This window comes from Engystomops pustulosus, chromosome 2 (assembly GCF_040894005.1).
Source record: "Engystomops pustulosus chromosome 2, aEngPut4.maternal, whole genome shotgun sequence".
Lineage (NCBI taxonomy): Eukaryota > Metazoa > Chordata > Amphibia > Anura > Leptodactylidae > Engystomops > Engystomops pustulosus.
In genome coordinates, this window is record NC_092412.1 from 200,722,316 (window position 1) to 200,744,904 (window position 22,589).

Below are 22,589 nucleotides of genomic sequence, written 5' to 3' on the forward strand. Positions count from 1 at the left end.
TGACAGCACAACAATAATACAGGAAGCCGCCGGGTGTGACAGGACGGGCCGCAGCCTCCAGTGTGGGATGTGCAGCTGTCTGTGTGTACAGCACAGGGAGACATCATCTGCTGCCCGCACCCAGCGCCCACTGCCCGGGTAACACAATGGAGGATCAGCCGCAGCACAAGGCAGAGGTAATACATACATCATACGTACTTACTGCAGTGATGATACACCTGTACTGTATATACTGTAGTGATGATGCACCTGTACTGTATATACTGCAGTGATGATACACCTGTATATACTGTAGTGATGATACACCTGTACTGTATATACTGTAGTGATGATATACCTGTATATACTGTAGTGATGATATACCTGTATATACTGTACATGCTGTGTGATGTGATATCTGTATATACTGTAGTGATGATACACCTGTATATACTGTAGTGATGATAGACCTGTACTGTATATACTGCAGTGATGATACACCTGTACTGTATATACTGAAGTGATGATATACCTGTATATACTGTAGTGATGATATACCTGTATATACTGTATATTGCTGTGTGATGTGACATATGTATATACTGTAGTGATGATATACCTGTATATACTGTACATGCTGTGTGATGATATACCTGTATATACTGTAGTGATGATACACCTGTACTGTATATACTGTAGTGATGATATACCTGTATATACTGTAGTGATGATATACCTGTATATACTGTACCTGCTGTGTGATGTGATATCTGTATATACTGTAGTGATGATACACCTGTATATACTGTACATGCTGTGTGATGTGACACCTGTATATACTGTAGTGATGATACACCTGTATATACTGTACATGCTGTGTGATGTGGCACTTGTATATACTGTAGTGATGATACACCTGTATATGCTGTAGGCTCTGTGTGATGATACACCTGTATATACTGTAAGCACTGTGTGATGTGACACCTGTATATTCTGTAGGCACTGTATATACACCTGTATATACTGTACATGCTGTGTGATGTGACACCTGTATATACTGTAGTAATGATACACCTGTATATACTGTATGCACTGTGTGATGTGACACCTGTATATACTGTACATGCTGTGTGATGTGACACCTGTATATACTGTACATGCTGTGTGATGTGACACCTGTATATACTTGTCGATGCCGTGATTTTGTTTGTATATAGAGGCACGGCACGCTGACCTGACAACTTCCGGTCGCTGCCTGCAGCTTTGGATCTAATGCTGTGTCCGGAGTTCGGTAGTGGTCGGCTCGGTGTGCCCTGTCTCTGTAAACAAACAGAGACAAGGCACTGACAGGAGACAAGGCTGTAGTACTAACCACTGAGCCCCCTTTATTGGAAATATACTTTAGTTGTGAAAGGAGTTAAATATCTATCTTGTGCTTATCTGTCTGAAGTGGACAGGCCTCATAAGATGAGTGGACCTGATGTTCAAGTTTGGGTTTGGCCACCTGACGCCAACATGACACTAACTTTATCATAGTGTCATAGTATATAAGGCCGGAAAAAGACGCAAGTCCATCAAGTCCATCCTTTAAGAATTAAATAAATGTTTTTCCCCCCAGAACCCTTGACATTTTTTCTCTCCAGAAAGTCATCCAGGCTTCTCTTGAACATGTACATAGAGTCCGCCATAACAACCTCCTGCGGCAGAGAGTTCCACAGTCTCACTGCTCTTACAGTAAAGAACCTTTGTCTATGTTGATGGTAGAATCGCCTCTCCTCTAGGTGTAGAGGATGTCCCCTTGTCCTGGTCACAGGCCGAGGTATAAAAGGATCTTTGGATTGATCGTTGTACTGTCCGTTCAGGTATTTGTACATTGTAATGAGGTCTCCCCTCAGTCGTCTTTTTTCTAAACTGAATAATCCCAAATTTTGTAATCTGTCATTGTATTCTAGTTCCCCCATTCCCCTAATAATCCTGGTTGCTCTCCTCTGCACCCGTTCCAGCTCTACTATATCCTTTTTATACACAGGTGCTCAAAACTGTACACAATATTCCATGTGTGGTCTGACCAGGGATTTGTATAAGGGAAAAACTATGTCTTTATCATGAGAATCTATTCCTCTCTTGATACATCCCATAATTATATTTGCTTTAGCAGCAGCCACCTGGCTCTGGTCACTAAAATTAAGTTTACCATCCACCAATACCCCCAAGTCCTTTTCAGCTCCAGTTTTACCAAGTAATTGACTGTTTACAACATAATTATACTTTTTGTTTCTATGGCTCAAGTGCATAACTTTACATTTATCTACATTAAACCTCATCAACCATTTCTCTGCCCACTCCTCAAGCTTCCACAAATCCCTCTGTAATGCTAAGCTATCAACCTCAGTATTTATTACTTTACACAGCTTAGTATCATCTGCAAATATTGAAACTTGACTGTGTAAACCCATTACAAGGTCATTAATAAAAATATTAAAAAGAAGTGGCCCCAATACTGACCCCTGTAGTCTCCACTGGTAACGTCAACCCTATCTGAGAATGAGCCATTAATGACGACCCTCTGTTTTCTATTACTAAGCCAATTACTTACCCAAATACACAGATTTTCCCCTAGTCCCAGCAGTCTCATTTTATATACCAACCATGCTGACGCTGGGTTATAAGGTTATGTACATTGAGATACTCCAGACTAGCATCTCTAACAAACCCCTCAAATATTTTCCCCACCACAGATGTTAGACTCACATGTCTGTAGTTTCCAGGATCACTTTTTGATCCTTCTTTGTATATTGGTACCACATTTGCTATGCGCCAGTCCTGTGGAACATAACCAGTCCTCAGTGAATCTTCAGATATTAAAAATAACGGTCTGTCTATCACGGTACATAGTTCATGCAGAACCTGGGGGTGTACGCCTTCAGGCCCCGGTGATTTATCTATCTTGGTGGTTGTGAGGCTGCGCCGTAGCTCTTCCTGAGTTAAACTGTTGACATTCCAAAGAGAATTTACATCATTCCTCATTGTGTTCCACCCCTGTGTTCCACCAGGGGATTTTCCTGGGTAAAGACAGTTGACAAGGCGACATTCAGTAGATTTGCCCTTTCCTTATCTCCTTCCACCATGACCCCCATATTATTCCTAAGGGGGCCCACACTCTCAGTTTTTAGTTTCTTATCATTTATATACTTGAAAAATAATTTGGGATTATTTTTTCTCTCCCTGGCAATGTTTCTCTCAGTCTATATTTTTGTGGCCTTTATCTGTTTTTACAGGATCTATTTTTCTCTCTATAATCCTGTAATGCCTCATAGCAACCTTCACGTTGTACCACCTTAAATGCCTTATCTTTATCGCGTATTGCTTTCCTTACAAGACTAGTTAGCCACATTGGCTTTTTCTTGTTGCTCTTATGCTTTTTCCCAGGGATTGATTGGCCAGGGGTGTGCGGACAGACCGCCGAACCAAAACCTGAATGTCATGTCCACTCATCTCTACCCATAAGTCTCTCAGTTACACTGCTCATTACAGGACAAAGAAGCAGTAAAAAGCGCAGAGTAGCTGCTTTCCTTAATGGAGTATATTATAGAGTTTACTATTATCTCTTGCTTTACAGGCAGTCCCCAGGTTACATACAAGGGTTTGTTCTTAAGTTGAATCTGTATGTAATTCGAAACGGTTTTATACTAAACTATTGTATAATTGTAACTCCAGTCACATTTTTTTGGTCTCTATGACTATTGGGTTTTAAAAATGTTGGTTTATCATAAGAACTAGGATTAACAATAAAGTTTATTTACTGATACATTTGATGTTATAGCCGTTTATTTTAGCCTGGGACTAAAGTACAATAAATTACCAACATCCTGAGGTCCGTTTATAACTAGGGATCGTCTGTAAGTCGGGTGCTCTTAAGTAGAGGACTGCCTGTATTAATTTCTTAAAAAGAAACAGTAGTATTTTGAAGGTTTAGTCACGCTTTATATATACATCTGTGTGATGATACGTATGCTCTTCACAGGACTGGCCTAGCTAACTCCTAGAAACATTTTTACTGGCACATGGGGGCTATGTACAGTATTTGTACACTGTACAAATACAGTTGACACTGTATGGCAGGCACAAAGCTGGGGCCGATGTCTCTGATGGGTTTGCTATAAATTTCCCTTAATATCCGTATGGAAATGAAGCTGGTATGAGGCACACAAATAGTCTTGTCTGCTTGTAGGCTCCTGCATGACCATCATGTGAAAATACTTGACAACAACATCTGTGTTTTTATCTGAAAGATATTTTATTTGGCAAAACCCCCAGCAGATGCATTGGAATCCTTACACAGGCGCAGTACAATGCTGGTTTTATATACGATTCACTTAGATTGGAGCTTGACATTTGCATGTGAATATTTGGAGGAGATTTACTAATCTGTCTACACCAGAATTTGGAGTAATTTGCACCTGAGATGCCACATTTATTAAGTGTTTTAGACCATTTAAGACAGGTTTCCAGTAAAAGGCGTGTGACCTCAAGAAATGGTGGTGTTGAAAACTGGACCAACTAGGTGTTGAACTAAAGTAAACTATGTAGGTCCATCATGTCCAACCTATAAATTCTACAGTGTTCATCCATAGGAAGGCATAAAAATTCCTGCAAGACCATAATCAGATATTGGGATCAGATATTTTGAATCTTAAAATGCAAATTACATTCCATTAAAACTGTTGTTGAGCGTTGCCGCCTCTCATTTTCAGGTTGGCTAGGGATTTAGATTGGTGCATGGTTTTTCCGGTTTTTTTTTCATGACTATTTGCTCCGTTACTGTGCTCCTCACACATAGGTCATTTCTTTTGTTACAGATATTGTTCTAGCATTTTGTCCTTAAAGAGAACCCGTCATGCAAAATAGCCCCCTAAACTAAATATATTTTCATAAACTGCCATTAGAGAGCATTGCCTCTATCCCTTCATTGTCCCTCTACATGCCTGTAAACCTAAGCAATGAGGTCCTAAAGCTGTATGCAAATGACCTGTGAAATGTCCAATGAGTCATTAGCATATTTAAGCTGTCCACCTTATTCATGAGTGGGAGGAACAGCCACACCCCCAGTGCTTGACTGGCAGCCTGTATAATGGTGTAATGGCGGCTCCATGTGCTTGCTGGTGGCCACACCCCCTGCAGCCTGCGTGTGTGTATAGGAGAGATACAACAGCTCCAGGCAGCCATGTTATAGCAGAACATGTCAGGTACTTGTATAGCTGATGTCTGTGTCTCTGTGTATTAGGAGGATGCAGCATGTCAGCAGATACAACTATGCTTTACTGTACATTACACACAGACATGAGCAGGGGAGGAGAGGGGAGGGGGAACAGGAGTGACATCACTACCTCTGACCATGTGACCAGCCTCATTTACATGATAAAGAATAGATGATTTTACAATGAATAATGTATGAAATAACTAGATAAAGGCTGGGATGGGATCCTTGTGAGCTGCTCCAACAGGTAGTGGTGACAGAAATAGTGACAGAGACCTGATGACAAGTGTCCTTTAAGTCTTGCAGCTGATGGGTTATGTTAGTATATGGTTTTTTTGTGCTTAAAGGAAATCTACCAGTACCTATAAACCAAATTGAACTGAAAATATTCACCTTTACCCATTTTCATTGTGATCTCTCTTATCTTTAATCTTTACATGCCGGGATCACCAGAAAAAAGACTTCTAAAAATGAGCACTGGGACGCGATTATTGCTAATTGTGTTTGGGACTCGTTGCTTATTACCTACGCCTCCAGAGTGATGTCACCTCCCTTTTCAACATGGGAGAGGGAGGTAGCAAGAGGCGTGAATTATTTGCAGTGTCTCAAGATTAAAGAAGACAAGCGCCGGGATCAAGATGAAGAGGAGTAATTTGGGTTTAATTTGCCTTATAGTTACTGGTAGATTTCCTTTAAAGGAATTATCTGGCATTTTGATATTGATGACCAACCATACACTTGGTACCTCCACCAATCAGCTATTCTGAGCAGCTTCTGTTTTCAGAACTACACAGTGGCAGGATGGAGCCAGAAGTCCCTGTGCCGAGGTGCCGCAGCTCAGCTCCTTTTGAAGTAAGGCTACTGGCACAAATGTATCTGTGTAATATCAGGCCGCAAGCAATGGATCCATGATCCATGGTTGTTTTCCCACTGCTCACGCTGTGGTGATCACACTTCGCCTCACTGCACCGTCATTGATCTGGCCAATATAGAGCAGGTCATGATGGTCCGGATTTGTGGTGCAGACGCTCAGCTTTCTATGGAGAGTTTTTCCATGTATGTATTTGTGGATGTTGTTATAATCACTCATTTTGTTTATAATTTAAGGATCTCCTCATTTCTATATTGCAGAACACATTCAGCGGAGATGAAGCGAGCAGCATTGTCAAAGAGGTAAAGAGACTGTATTTTGTAGTTCATCATAAAGTTGAATTTAAGTCTAATAGTATAGAATTTTGGTAATAAAAATTCAACCCCAAAGAAAGAAGTAAAACAAAGGAAAACACTTATAATAGTATAGAATTGTGCTAATAAACTATAATTGTTTTACTTCTTTCTTCGGGTGTAATTAGTTATTCAATGGTGGTGATTTGAATAGAACATTACGCCACATTGTTACAATACTTCAATATAACAGGCAATATTACAAGTAGCAATGTGAGGGGAGTAAATCTATAAGCTACAGATAAGAACATTATAGCAGGGGAAGGAGTTATAGCACGCTGCCTGTCTGTTTTATAGCCAAGATACAGCAGAGATGTAGCAAAGCTGAGAATGTCATTGTGTGTTATATATGTCTCATGGATCTCTCATCTCCGATCTGTATCATATCTCTCAGAAGCTAAATAAAAGTGTAGATAAACCTGTACTCTGATAATTTAAGCCCATTGTCAGCACACATCATCTCATAAGAGGAATCATGAAATGTCTGCTTAGAAAGTCCCCACAATAAAACTAAAAAAAAAAAAGTACAATTATAAAGTTAGTGGTTGAAAATTAACTTGTACACTACTGTGTACACTATTGTGTAAACATCACTAGGGGATTAAAATTTGAGAATTTTCTTTCATGGGAAACCCCCTTTAATGTCCATTTAACGGGCGATTTCCATCAGTTTGGCATCTGTTTTGTAATTTTGTACCATAAAACAATTATGGGATCATGGATATATTAGAGACTTGAAATTGTATTATTGTTGATCTGTACTATAATATTTACAGGTTTCATAGGCCTCATGCAGACGAACCTAACGGGGGGCCATGATCACAGTCCTCATAGTGGCCGCCATCTACACTATAGGAAATGTCCTATATTATGCCGGTGGCTGCTCTGCTATCAGTGGAGAGGGGAGGTGTGAGGAGCGTTCACCCTTCCTTCCTCCTGCAGCCGGCTGTATGCTCATTTGGGATATGGCCTGGGCGAGCGTATGTGCGTCTGCATGAGGCCTTACCTTTCTGTTGTACAGTATTTATACAGAGATATGGATCCTGAATAAATAGACATGTGAAGAATAGAGTAACCATGGAGGATATAGATGGTAAAGGAAGTATTGCACATTACTCTACATTATCACTGTCTCTTGTGACTGAAAATGTACAACTTTATGTTAAGCAGCACTTAACAGTCTAGTAATATCCTTCAGAGATATAAAATATTCATGAAGTTTAAATAATGTAAGATTTTGTTTCTATTTGTGGCTATTTATTATACTGTATGTGACTCATGAATATTTTCATTTTATGTCAAAATGTAACCAATATTTTGTCTAAATGACTTTAGCTGCCAGAAAACTGCATTGGCTGCTATTACAGCTTCTGCAGGATTGTGCCAAAATTTATGGAATGGAAAATGTTTGTGGGGTCCTTGCTTTAAATGCTATTTGCTATTGGGCAAGAAAGGCCTGTGTCTAGGGCATGCAGTTATGGAGGGATTGTTCTCCCCTTTAAGATTGTTTTATCATTACAGGCAGTCCCCGGGTTATATCCAAGATAGGGTCTGTAGGTTTGTTCTTAAGTTGAGTTTATATGTAAGTCGGAACTGTATATTTTATCATTGTAATCCCAGCCAGAACTTTTTTGGTCTCTGTGACAATTGGATTTTAAAAATGTTGGGTTGTCATAAGAATCAATATTAACACTAAAGCTTCATTACAGACACCTGTGATATCTGTTACAGCTGTTTATTGTAGCCTAGGACTAAAGTACAATAAATTACCAATATCCAGGGGTCCGTTTGTAACTAGGGGTCGTATGTAAGTTGAGTGTTCTTAAGTAGGGGACCACCTGTATTTAATTCCTGGCCAGCCTGCTGCCATAGACAGTTATCTATCTGGGGTTCCCAATGTCCCGTCTCTGTTTGCTTACAAAGGCCAGGGGAGCCGTCCTGAGCCCTGGTGCACTTGTGCTACCAGAGGTGTTGGGTGACAGTGGTCAAGACGGCACCCTTGGCCTTTAAATTTACAGAGGTCAACAGTGATGGGAGTGCGGTGGGAGAACTGGAGGACCGTAGGAATGAGTATAAGTAGTTTATTGTAGTGATAGCAGAAGTGGGTCAAAGTCTAGTTTTATACCTTTTCTCCTTTGTAAACACTAACCAAATATGATTAGAATTGCTCAGAAGAGAACTGGTCGTGATAATAATGAAATATTAATGGACTTGTAATACGGGCGTGTTAGTACCCAGGGTCAAGTGAGCTGTATTATGTGGCCCAACATGAAATCCATACAACTAGTGGGATTCAGCATTCATGAGTCTAGTATAACAAGATGACTTGTTTGTTATCTCCCGGCTTTCCCAGAATCAACACTGACCTCATGTTCTAGTGTATGTGATGTATCTGTGATGGGCACAATGTATAATTCTACTTCAGAATAATAGCATTATTCATTTCCTGCAACTTGGTCGCTGGAAAGATTGAGCATTAGAATCAGCAGTGATTATTTTGAGCACCTTCTGTACTTTTTGGAGCACATATAATGGGGGGGGGGGGGGGTAGCAGTACGGTTAGAACTTCATACCATTATCTTTATACCATAAAAAGAGTTATAGCCGGCAGAATGGAAAAGCACCAATATGCATATAGCCTTAGCCATAGCTAAAGCTAATCAATAAATAATGCCCAATCATTAATCAACAAATGAATCATATATAATAATACTCAAACATGGTGCTGGATGGGAAAAGAAATCACAAGTATAAAAAATAAAACAAAATTGGGCCAGAATAGGTAATATGGGGGTAATTAAATGAAATTATTTGCAGCTATAAATTACAGGCAGTCCCCTACTTAAGGACACAGACTTACAGCCGACCCATAGTTAGACCCCTCTGCCCAATGTGACCTCTGGTGAAGCTCACTGGATGCTTTACAGTTCCAGACTGCAAAAATCAGCTGTAAGGTGCTGTAATGAAGCTTTATTTATAATCTTTGGTCACATTCAGCTAAAATTTTGAAAATCCAATCGTCACTGGGGCATTTATAAATTACAATGATAAAATATACAGTTTCAACTTGCATACAAATTCAACTTAAGAACAAACCGATGGACCCTATCTTGTACGTAACCTGTGGACTGCCTGTATAATGAAATGCTCAATCATTTTCAATACTTTCATTGTCCTAAAAAGTTGGTTCTTACTGTAAAATGTTATCTAATATTTGTTTTTATAATCCAGTGTGTTGACGTCATCCTTGGTGGAGTAGATTATGATGACTGTAGAGTCAATGAATGGATGTCTGCTGTGGTTGAACAATCTCTAACCCATCTGGTAAAGATGGAAAAAGCCTTTAAATATATTGGTAAGTATCTGTTGTACGAAAAGATATGTAAAGCCACATGTAAATATATATCACATTTTTTCTAATCTATTTTAATTTTTTTATATTTTTCTCACATTTTCTGGCATTTTGTGATAAACCTAACATCATTCTCTTTGCCATTGGCAGCAATAATCTGGAGCCAATTTATGGTCCATGGAGAGTCCAATAATTGGGACATTTTTTTCAGTTGCCACGTTCAGCGTATGGGATAAACATTTTTATAAATGGATGGATCTTGGATTTTTGGACATGATGATACCTAAAATGTATACTATTTATTATTTTTTTTAGGTTTGCATATTCACGCAATATTTTGCAGTACTTTTGTATTACAGCACATTGTGAATATACTTGCATTCCTTTTACACCCTGCCTCAGGCAGCATGTTGTAGGCAATATGGTATGAAAGGCCTGAGCGGCCATTTTACTTTAAATTCCCTTTAAATGGGTTTTCCCACCAAACAAGTTCGACCCTGTCCACAGGATAGGGCTTACTCACTGAATCAGTGATGAGACCCCCACAGATCATGAGAACAGGGGTTGTCCATCGGACCTCTTGTTGCTCCCCAAGATGAATGGAGCAGACAAAGATTGCCTACCCTGTGGATAGGGCCTATCTTGTTTTTTAGGAAAACCCCTTTAAGCATTGGCATCATTGCTTACCCTGAAAGGCTAATAAATGGTACAACATATTTCTTAATCTTTAGTAAGTGAATAGGGAAAGAGTGGACAGAGCCTCCTGCTTCCAGCTCCATGCACTGTTTAGTTCTTTAGCATAAGGGACATTTACAGGGATGTATGAGGACTTGTTATCTGTGGGACAAATTGTACCTTCTAGTGGCTTTATTTATTATTCTGTATATATATAAAATCCACATGCCGTGCAACGGACAATAAAAATCATAGTTACACCATTTTCTATCAGGCCTTGTTTTTACAGCTGTTCAGTCCAAAAGACGCATGCCATTAATTATTTAGTTGTGGTCATGTATATATTTATATATAATAGCTATGAAATTTATATAGTTTTATTATGTTTTAATACCTTTATTCTCTATGTCTCTTTTTCTATTAAAGCTTGCTTTGGGAGGGACAGCAATTGGGATGGAGGGCTTAGTACTGAAGTCTATTTCTCGTCACCTATCTTTAATGTATCTGACTGTCTTGCATCATAAAGTGGCTCACCTGAAGTCTGGTGCATAAGGGGGCGTTCTGAGTAGGGGAGAGCTGGACTTCAGTGCTAAACTCTCTGCTTTCATGACCTTATACAACCAATTTAGATCTCACTTCAAAGTAGATTTTCTGCATGATACCACCACACTAGTTCATGGAAGAAACATCAACTGGAAGGTTTTAAGATGCTTGACAACCAAAGGTCGCACTAACATTTTTCCAAAAGGGTAATAATACCCCTCTTACTAATTTTGGGGAGTATTTTTAGCCGAGGAGGTGTATGAAACTTTCAGTAATAAAAATTTTTTAACTTATAGCCGTATATAATGTTAATAGACGCTATTTATACAAGAAAATCATCTCACTCAGTATCTTCTATGTTGAAATAGCAAATTGTGGCAGTAAAAGTAATATTGCATCATGCAGTAAACAAAGGGTAAATAACCTAACCTTTCTCCTCAGACAGTTCACCCTACAGACTATGACTGACCCTGTTTCTAGTGCCCGCCCCTCCCTCTGATGACGCCACCAGACCAGACTGTGGCTTGCTACGCCAACCATCGACCCCCCTGTCTCCCTTCCCAACAAAGCACATTCACTACACACAAAACATTCACTACACACTAACTACACACAGCACATTCACTACACACTAACTACACACAGCACATTCACTACACACTAACTACACACAGCACATTCACTACACACTAACTACACACAGCACATTCACTACACACTAACTACACACAGCACATTCACTACACACTAACTACACACAGCACATTCACTACACACTAACTACACACAGCACATTCACTACACACTAACTACACACAGCACATTCACTACACACAGCACATTCACCACACACTAAATACACACAGCACATTCACTACACACTAACTACACACAGCACATTCACTACACACTAACTACACACAGCACATTCACTACACACTAACTACACACAGCACATTCACTACGCACAGCACATTCACCACACACTAACTACGCACAGCACATTCACTACACACTAACTACGCACAGCACATTCACTACACACTAACTACGCACAGCATATTCACTACACACTAACTATGCACAGCACATTCACTACACACTCACTACACACAGCACATTCACTACACACTAACTACGCACAGCACATTCACTACACACTAACTACGCACAGCACATTCACTACACACTCACTACACACAGCATATTCACCACACACTCACTACACACAGCACATTTACCGCACACAGCACATTTACCACACACTAACTACACACAGCACATTCACTACACACTAACTACACACAGCACATTCACTACACACTAACTACACACAGCACATTCACTACACACTAACTACACACAGCACATTCACTACACACTAACTACACACAGCACATTCACTACACACAGCACATTCACCACACACTAAATACACACAGCACATTCACTACACACTAACTACACACAGCACATTCACTACACACTAACTACACACAGCACATTCACTACACACTAACTACACACAGCACATTCACTACGCACAGCACATTCACCACACACTAACTACGCACAGCACATTCACTACACACTAACTATGCACAGCACATTCACTACACACTAACTACGCACAGCACATTCACTACACACTAACTACGCACAGCACATTCACTACACACTAACTACGCACAGCACATTCACTACACACTCACTACACACAGCATATTCACCACACACTCACTACACACAGCACATTCACTACACACAGCACATTCACCACACACTAAATACACACAGCACATTCACTACACACTAACTACACACAGCACATTCACTACACACTAACTACACACAGCACATTCACCACACACTAAATACACACAGCACATTCACTACACACAGCACATTCACCACACACTAAATACACACAGCACATTCACTACACACTAACTACACACAGCACATTCACTACACACTAACTACACACAGCACATTCACCACACACTAAATACACACAGCACATTCACTACACACTAACTATGCACAGCACATTAACTACACACTAACTATGCACAGCACATTCACCACACACTAACTACGCACAGCACATTCACCACACACTAACTACGCACAGCACATTCACTACACACTAACTACGCACAGCACATTCACTACACACTAACTACGCACAGCATATTCACTACACACTAACTACGCACAGCATATTCACTACACACTAACTATGCACAGCACATTCACTACACACTCACTACACACAGCACATTCACTACACACTAACTACGCACAGCACATTCACTACACACTAACTACGCACAGCACATTCACTACACACTCACTACACACAGCATATTCACCACACACTAACTATGCACAGCACATTCACTACACACTCACTACGCACAGCACATTCACTACACACTCACTACACACAGCACATTCACCACACACTAACTACGCACAGCACATACACCGCACACTCACTACACACAGCACATTCACTACGCACTCACTACACACCACACACTCACTACACACAGCACATTCACCGCACACTCACTACACACAGCACATTCACCACACACTCACTACACACAGCACATTCACCACACACTAACTACGCACAGCACATTCACTACACACTAACTACGCACAGCACATTCACTACACACTAACTACGCACAGCATATTCACTACACACTAACTATGCACAGCACATTCACTACACACTCACTACACACAGCACATTCACTACACACTAACTACGCACAGCACATTCACTACACACTAACTACGCACAGCACATTCACTACACACTCACTACACACAGCATATTCACCACACACTCACTACACACAGCACATTCACCACACACTAACTACACACAGCACATTCACTACACACTAACTACGCACAGCACATTCACTACACACTAACTACGCACAGCACATTCACCACACACTAACTATGCACAGCACATTCACTACACACTAACTACGCACAGCACATTCACTACACACTCACTACACACAGCACATTCACCACACACTAACTACGCACAGCACATACACCGCACACTCACTACACACAGCACATTCACTACGCACTCACTACACACCACACACTCACTACACACAGCACATTCACCGCACACTCACTACACACAGCACATTCACCGCACACTCACTACACACAGCACATTCACCACACACTCACTACACACAGCACATTCACCACACACTCACTACACACAGCACATTCACCACACACTCACCACATACACTATAGATAGAGTGCATTGAGTGCAGTGTGGGCGGTGTACTCCCAGGCTGGGGCTCGCACTCACATGAAGCTGTCCCCGCAGTTCTGGCACTGCTCTCCGGTCCAGTTGGGATCACACAGACACTGGCCGTTCACACAGGGATTGTCACAGTCCTTGGCCTGCAGTGCAGGGAGAGCTGGAGCAGGACGAGGAGCAGCAGCCCTGCAGTCCACATGTCTTCCCCGGCGTACTTTTACACATGGGAATTATTTGGGGGGGGGTAATGGCGCCTGATCATGCATCTATGACGCACGGTGAGGCGTTAATGAGACCCCTGTTGACAACATACTGGTAGTGGTTTATTAGGTGATTTACTGCTGACCAGTTCCCTTTAACTTTTTTATGATGGCATAATAAAAATATGATATTATATACTTATATTTTTTTGTCAAGGCACGAAAGAAGTGCAAACCCTGCACTTCCTACAATATCTGTCCCTAGGCTAAATCGCAGGCCACAAGTGGGTGATTGTCTGTAGTATTAGTGTAGTCACTAGTATATAGAACATATTGACAAACAAGACAGACAGACATATTGCGAGGTCAGGTAAGCTGAGACAAAACCAAGATGGCAGTAGCCTACAAAATCGAAAGGCAAAGAATAGTCAAATGTACAAGCAAAGTGTAAGATGTACAGCAGAAGCACAGATAATGTGCAAAAATGTTGACTAGTGACCAGAGAGTTAAAATTGAGTGCATGTGATTGGTTCAGCCATCTTCTATCAAACTGGCACCTGTGACCCCCCCTCTCCCCCCGCTTCATAGAGGCAGCAAGAGGCCAATCACTCAGCCCTCTGCAGAGTATATAACTGGGTGTGATGTTCATACAACAGAAAAATGTAAAGTACTAATTTACAGTAGTTCTGTGGGCAATAGAACGATGATAGTATATTTAAGGATTCTTGGTGTGTGCAAAAAAATAAATTTTTTTGCCCTTACATTACCTAAGCAGACTGTACCTTCAGGGATTGTTACAGTTTCCTTATATAATTATATTACATATGAAATCCCTGGGTGTGTCCCAAACTCAGACAGCTCATAGACAGTCATGTAAGCAGTTTACTCATCATAGTTGTTAGTCAGTATTCACAGGTTTCACAGCTCTGCTGTCAGCATTCACAGGTTTCACAGCTCTGCTGTTCATTCTTTGTAATACTTATGTGAAGACTAAAGCTTCCATATAGTTTCTAGTCACCTAAATAACCACACACTTATTTGTCTGGTTTCTGTAGCATTTTTATCCTGCATTTGGCACATAGAAACCACAGCAATACCATGACATGCAGCAGATTGCAGGGCAGATATTTTAAGCAGTGTTTGGATGGGATTTGTATGGATCCCACCCACTACGCCAATACTGCACTGACTGCTGTGGATCTTCGCAGCAGGTGTCATTAGCATGAAATGTAACTGTGTTGGTTTACAGTGTACGACCACCTACCAATTTAAGATGGCGGGTGCTGCAGGTCCATAGTCTGCAGCCTCATCTTGTCACTGTACTTTCCCCTCCTGCGACCTGTGCAGATGCATGAGTGACAGGAAGTAAACAATGAAGCTTCCTATTGAATGACAAAAAGCCGAAATCTAAAATAAACCCTGAAAATTGATACAAACAGTATATTGGAAAATTGTACAACCCCTTTGTAGTGCCTCACTAATGTGCAGAGTGTCCCAGATAATTGAATACTTTCTTCAGTAATCTGGCGCCCCTTGCACTGCTCGGGAAGTGTGCACCAATTTTGTTTGGTGCAACTTTAACATACAGCGTGCAACACAAATCGAGGCACGGTCCAATTCTTCACTGGAACACCGCTTTAGGTGCAGAATTTTCTGGTGTGGTGGACACAAAGCAGCCGCACTACAAAACTGGCGCAAACACTTCAAAAATACATGTGCAAGCACTTTGCATGTTCTTTGGCGTGCAAAATTAGGCAGAAAATTGTCTCAAACACTTTAATAAATGTGGCCCAATGTGTTCTTTGGGAGCTGAGCTGCAGTGACATAGCTTGGCCACTAGGAAGAGACCAAAGCTGTTATCTGTGGCGATTCTGACTGAGGGAGTCTACTAGAATCAGCTGATCAGTGGGGGTCATTTATATTATGACTAGTCTTTCTGTTTTGCACACTATTAAGTGGGTAAGATGTTTTTTTTCTTTGAGTTGGCAGCCATCTTGGTAAATACCCTGCGTATACATTCATCATATCACTAATTGTGATTCGTGTTAAAATGAAATTGACGATCATATTCTCTTTGGTTTGATCTTTCAGTTACCTGTACTGTCATGCAGAAAAGAGGAGGAGGTCTCCACACCGCCAGCTCCTCATTTTGGGATAACTCCACTGATGGTAATTCACAGTACTCATTATAGACATGTACAGGCGGTCCCCTACTTAAGGACACCCGACTTACAGACAACCCATAGTTACAGACGGACCCCTCTGCCCACTGTGACCTCTGGTGAAGCTCTCTGGATACATTACTATAGTCGCAGACTGCAATGATCAGCTATAAGATGCCTGTAATGAAGCTTTATTCATAATTCTTGGTCCAATTACACCAAAAATTTTGAAACTCCAATTGTCACTGGGGCAAAAGAAAAAAAATTGTCTAGAACTTCCATTATAAAATATACAGTTTCGACTTACATACAAATTCAACTTAAGAACAAACCTCCAGACCCTATCTTGTATGTAACCCGGGGACTGCCTGTATATGACCAGGGACACACAATGTACACACTGCTGAGGAATAGTCAATGTTCAACGACTTTTTGATGCGACTCTTGGCAGCTATTATCTTCCGCAGAGGGACCTTTGCATCACAATGGATAGATACCGGACTGAATGAATTGAGATGCTGCTGTTACTAACCCTGCAGGGTAAACGGCTGTGGGGTAGATGCCAGAGATGACACTGTCTGTGTTCTTTCCCTATAGGCACATTCACCTACACCCATGAACAATATGCAGCTGAGTGTCTGCAAATGTGTATTATAGAATTAGAGACACTCTGGGCAGATTTATTCATATCTAAAAGTAAGACAGTAAAGTTGGATGGACAGTACTATACCGCTCCAGACGTATAAATCACCAGATAAAAAGGAAATTTCTAACATATTTCTGTCGTAAACAAATAAATCTGTTCCCCTGTCTGCTGGCACAATGTTGTGTTATCAATTCTTCTGTATCCCCTACTTAAGAACACTCGACTTACATACGACCCCTAGTTACAAACGGACCTCTGGATATTGGTAATTTATTGTTCTTTAGTCCTAGGCTACAATAAACAGCTGTAACAGTTATCAAATGTGTCTGTAATGAAGCTTTAGTGTTAATCCTGATTCTTATGACAACACAACATTTTTAAAATCCAATTGTCACAGAGACCATAAAAGTTCTGGCTCGAGCTACAATGATAAAATATACAGTTCCGACTTACATACAAATTCAACTTAAGAACAAACCTACAGACCCTATCTTGTATGTAACCTGGGGACTGCCTGTAGTAATATATTGGATAATAGTAGTATAAAGGTATTACTAGTTTATTTGTAATAATAGTAGTATATAAGTTTTAGTAGTTTGTAGGTAATAGTAGTGTATAGGTATTAAAGGAATACTACCAGTCCTCTACTGGAAAATAAAGCAAAACATCTTCTTCAAGTTTCACACATGGGATTGCATGAAAAAAAAGACTACTAAAAAGCAGTCCGGAACACAAAGACACCAGGGCACATGTATCATAAGTCTGGCAATGTCCGTCTGTTTTTGGGGATTTTTTGGGCTTTTCTGCTGGTCAGATGTAGCTTAGCATTTTTTCCTTATTGATACATATGGTGTTTAGTGAATTTTTTTAAAAGGTCACAACTTTCACATCTGGATCAGGTGATAACTCAGAGAACACTGCTGAAAACTAGACAATGGTTATCTTTGAAGGGAGACTGTTTCAGGTGCCAATGCACAAGAAGCATGAAAAGTCTTAACCCCTTCACGCTCCGCGGCGGATATATCCGCCACGGAGCGCAGTGACTTAGCGCTCAGTGGCGGATATATCCGCCACGGCGCCTATGCCGGCTCGGCTCTGGATCAGAGCCGAACCGGCATCGGGAAACACGGGGTGCCGGCTGTAACTAATAGCCGGCACCCCAGTGTAACACCCGCGATCGGAGTTGTCTCCGATCGCGGGTGCTTAACCCTTTAGATGCCGCGGTCAGCGCGACCGCGGCATCTAACAAGCATCTGGGGTGTCTTTCCCCCACGATCGGCCCCCCCGAACCGTTTTCGGGGGGCGCCGATCGTTGCTATAGTAACTCTGGGGTCCGATCTGGACCCCAGAGTTACTAGCAAGAATTGCCAGTAAGATGGCGTCTGTGACGTCATCTTACTGGCAAAGTGCCAGCCTATGCAAGTGCATAGGCTGACACTGATAATACTCTGTAATACATGAGTATTGCAGAATATTATCATGAACAAGCAATCAGAGGATTTCTTGTTCATGTACCATGGTATAAAAGTAAAAAAGTAAAAAAAAAAGTTATTCAATAAAAAAATAAAGCCATAAATCACTAAAAATGCCCCAAACCCCCAAAACATATAAAGAGACATATAACTCAAAAAAAAAGTCTAAATCATAACACAAACCCCACATATATAGTATCACCGCGTCCGTAACAACCCGTAGAATAAAAGTAAATCATTATTGAACCCCCACGATAAACGCCGTAAAAAAAAACTGTTATAAACCCTCCAAAAATTATGATTTTTACCTTTTCAATCCCACAAAAAATGCTATAAAATGCGACCAAAAAACCATATGTACTTAGACATGATACTGGTGCAAAGTACAACATGTCCCGCAAAAAACAAGCCATCAACCAGCTCCGTAGCCAAAAACGTAACAAAGTTATGCCACTTGGAAGACGGCAATACAAAAATTATAGATTTTTCCCCACATTAGGGTTTTGTTTGACAAATTTAGTAAAACGTAAGAAAATATATTCATGTCTGGTATCCCCGTAATCGTATCAACCCATAGAATAAAGCTAACATGATTATTAGTCTATACGGTGAACACCAAAAAAAAAAAAGTCAAAAATCCAGTACAGAATTGATGCTTTTCTACTCCTGCCCTCAAAAAAAGTTCCTAAATTTTCAACAATAGGTGATACCAACCCCAAAATGGTAACAATGGAAAAAGCATCTCATCCCGCAAAAAAAATGCCGTCACATGGCCCCAATAACGAAAAAGCGAAAATTTTATAGCCTTCAAAAGGGGCCAATGAGGAAACTAAAATCCTGGCAGCTGCAGGGCTCTCCTTCCCTTCTGCGTCTCGCTGTGCGCCCATAAAACAAGTCACAGCCACATGTGGGGGGTCTTTGTACTCAGGAGAAATTGCAGAACAAATTGTATGGTGGGTTTTCTCTTTTTATATTTTGGAAATGTGTAAATTTTAGTGCTAAATGAACGTATAAGGGAACAATATGACCATTCTAAATTTCACCTCCATTTTGATTCAATTACTATGAAGATCTCAAGGGGTTAACAATCTTCGTAAAAGCTGTTTCTGATAGATTGAGGGGTGCAGATTTGAAAATGGGTAGATTATATAGGGAGGTTTGATGCTAAATATGTAAAATTTCATTCAAAACTGTATTTATCCCCAAAATAGTCAATTCTGAAAATCCGGAAAAGCGATATTCTATTTGTAAGCCGCGTGACATCAAAATAAATTATCCAGACATTTCAGAAATTATGAAAATGTAAAGTAGACAAATGGGAAATGTTATTCAGCAACTTATTTAGGTGGTAAATCTATCTGCCTGAAAACGCAATGATTTAGAATTTCGAAAATGGCAAATTTTTCAAAAAATTTATCATATTTTCTTTTTTTTGTAAATAAACGCAAAACTTATCAGCCAACATTTACCACTAAAATGAAGTACAACATGTGGGGAAAAAACAATCTCAGAATCGTTTTGATAAGTAACAGTGTTCAAAAGTTATAACCATATAAAGCGAAGCAAGTCAGAATCCAAAAAATCGGGCTGAGCCTTAAGCTGTAAAATGGCTGCGTCCTTAAGGGGTTAAAAAGTAAACGTTGTTTGTAGAGATTTCTGTAGATTTCTGCTTCTGTGTTGACAATGGCCTTGATTCGTGATGGACACCTTAGATTTGAAGACTAGTGTCTCATGCAGGTGACTAGAGAACAAGGCTATTATCTGCTTATACATTTTTTTGTTTGTTCCCCTTACTAAAACCTGTCTTACTCTCTTCAGCCAGCTGCACAGTGCGATGGGAAAACCGGACCATGTACTGCGTTGTCAATGTCTTTGCTGTGGCCATACACTTATAACTATATCAGGAAAATGTACGCTCTTTGCACGCTTAATGTTATAAAAAAAAGACATGAAAAAAGAAGACTTGTGAGTAAATCGGATCATCTGTATTACCAAACTATAGCAACTTGGCTGTCTGTTTACAGGCAGGATAAAGCACAATGTACCTTGTGCCCCTGACGCTACTGCCGTATCCCGTCACATCATGTATTATTGATGGGCACCACACTATATACTATATTTAATAATATGCAAGCTCTCAGGAATAGGAATCTAGCAAACGTTACTAAAATAAAGCACCCTGAATAAACTCATATCTCATTCATTCGGTAATGTAAGTTACTTCCTCTATAATTGGGGAACAGCTAAAAAATGATAACTCACGTTTACCCATTTACACATACAATGCCCATTGCTAATCATATTTTGCCATTCCTTCTAGCTTCATATTGCTTTATTTTGCTCATGTATTGCCTTGAACTCCTGACAGCATGGCAGCATTTACTTGCTGTGGGACTTTTGCACTGCTCTTTAACTTGAAGACATGTTACTGACTAATATTAATGCATTTACACTATAATTATATTATTTAAATACATAAAAACTATTTTACATTAACAGAAAAAGAATGTAAATTGGATCATGTGTACCGCAACATTTGTATGGATCTTATGTTAAACCATTAAATATATATAAAACACAGTGTGAACGTTGTTTTTTTTTATGCCTCTTGGTTACACCTCATTAAGGGCAAACTTTCATGTCATATAATGTGCCCCTAGGCTTCAGCCTATGCCTGGTCGGTATACCTGGTGATGCTTAGAAAACTGTTATTGCATTGTGTAAGCCACAGTATAACAAGGTATCCATTCAGTGGAGGTCATAATATTCTACAGGTAATGGATGAAACTGTGTAAATAGAAACCTTCATACATGGAAAGTTATCATCGGAGACTCCTAAATGTTTCTGATCGTCTGGAGTGATATGGTCTTCAATAAAATGTCAGCCAGCCACTTTAGAAATAGGACAGCTTCATATAAAATGGGCACCAATGTTGAAGGGACATTGCAACCATTAGCAGCACATAGCCAGGTAGTTTTGCCTGAGTGAGCAAAGTGTCTGTAGGGTGTGTCCTCTTAACCCCTCCTGGTTCCAAAGGCAGAAGAGCGTCCGTAGTGAGACACCATGTGCTCACTGCACAGTCATCTGGAAACCCAGAAGTCTTTTGGGGCCGTCATCTGGTTACAAATCATGAAACCAAATCACTTCCCCAACAGTGGCCGTGTGGATCTACCCTTACTTGTAAATATACACAGTGCGTGGCCCCACGCACTTGAGCCCCCGCCACAGTATCTGGCCCCATACTTTTTTATTACAACCCCCTCATTGTGCCATCGTCCTAATAATGTTCCATGAACCTGGTTCAACAAATTACAATGCAATCCACACATAATACCTGTGGCTCCCTGCTAATTCCCCCAAATGTGACCACAACGCTAAATAATGCCCTTCCTAATCATGCCCACCTAAAGGAGCAACTCACCTATTAATACCAACACTAAGTAATGTCCCTACAGTCTCCAGTAATGTCCCCCACAACCTCCAATAATGTCCCCCACAGACCCCAGTATGTTATATCCCTCACAGCCTTCAGTAATGTCCGCCTAGCAATGCCCCTGCCTGTATGTAGGAGGAAATGACATTGGGCACAATTAGAAATATACAGGATAGTGGCATAGCTACTTCTCTGCCATCCATGACAGCCCCCCAGTAAGTAACGTGTCAGTATATAATGTCTTCACAGCCCCCGCTAATGATGTCCTTACAGCCTCCACTAATAATGTCCCCCACAGCCCTCATTAATTATGTCCCCCCTCAGTAAAT

General features: G+C 40.5%; 1 protein-coding gene across 1 annotated transcript; it reads left to right on the plus strand.

Moving 5' to 3' along the window:
* Window positions 1-4: 4 nt before the first annotated feature.
* Window positions 5-21,406, plus strand: DYNLT3 (dynein light chain Tctex-type 3). The gene is made up of 5 exons (XM_072137826.1): window positions 5-176; window positions 6,368-6,409; window positions 9,692-9,815; window positions 16,638-16,715; window positions 20,645-21,406. The coding sequence occupies exons 1-5, from the start codon at window positions 147-149 to the stop codon at window positions 20,719-20,721; spliced, it is 351 nt and encodes a 116-aa protein (XP_071993927.1). The 5' UTR covers window positions 5-146; the 3' UTR covers window positions 20,722-21,406.
* Window positions 21,407-22,589: the final 1,183 nt, after the last annotated feature.

Excerpts from the sequence above, each read along its gene's own strand:
- DYNLT3 (XM_072137826.1), top strand. The coding sequence starts at position 147 with ATGGAGGATCAGCCGCAGCACAAGGCAGAG. Across the intron at positions 177-6,367 it reads AGCCGCAGCACAAGGCAGAG|AACACATTCAGCGGAGATGA; the intron begins GTAATACATACA and ends TCTATATTGCAG. Across the intron at positions 6,410-9,691 it reads CGAGCAGCATTGTCAAAGAG|TGTGTTGACGTCATCCTTGG; the intron begins GTAAAGAGACTG and ends TTTATAATCCAG.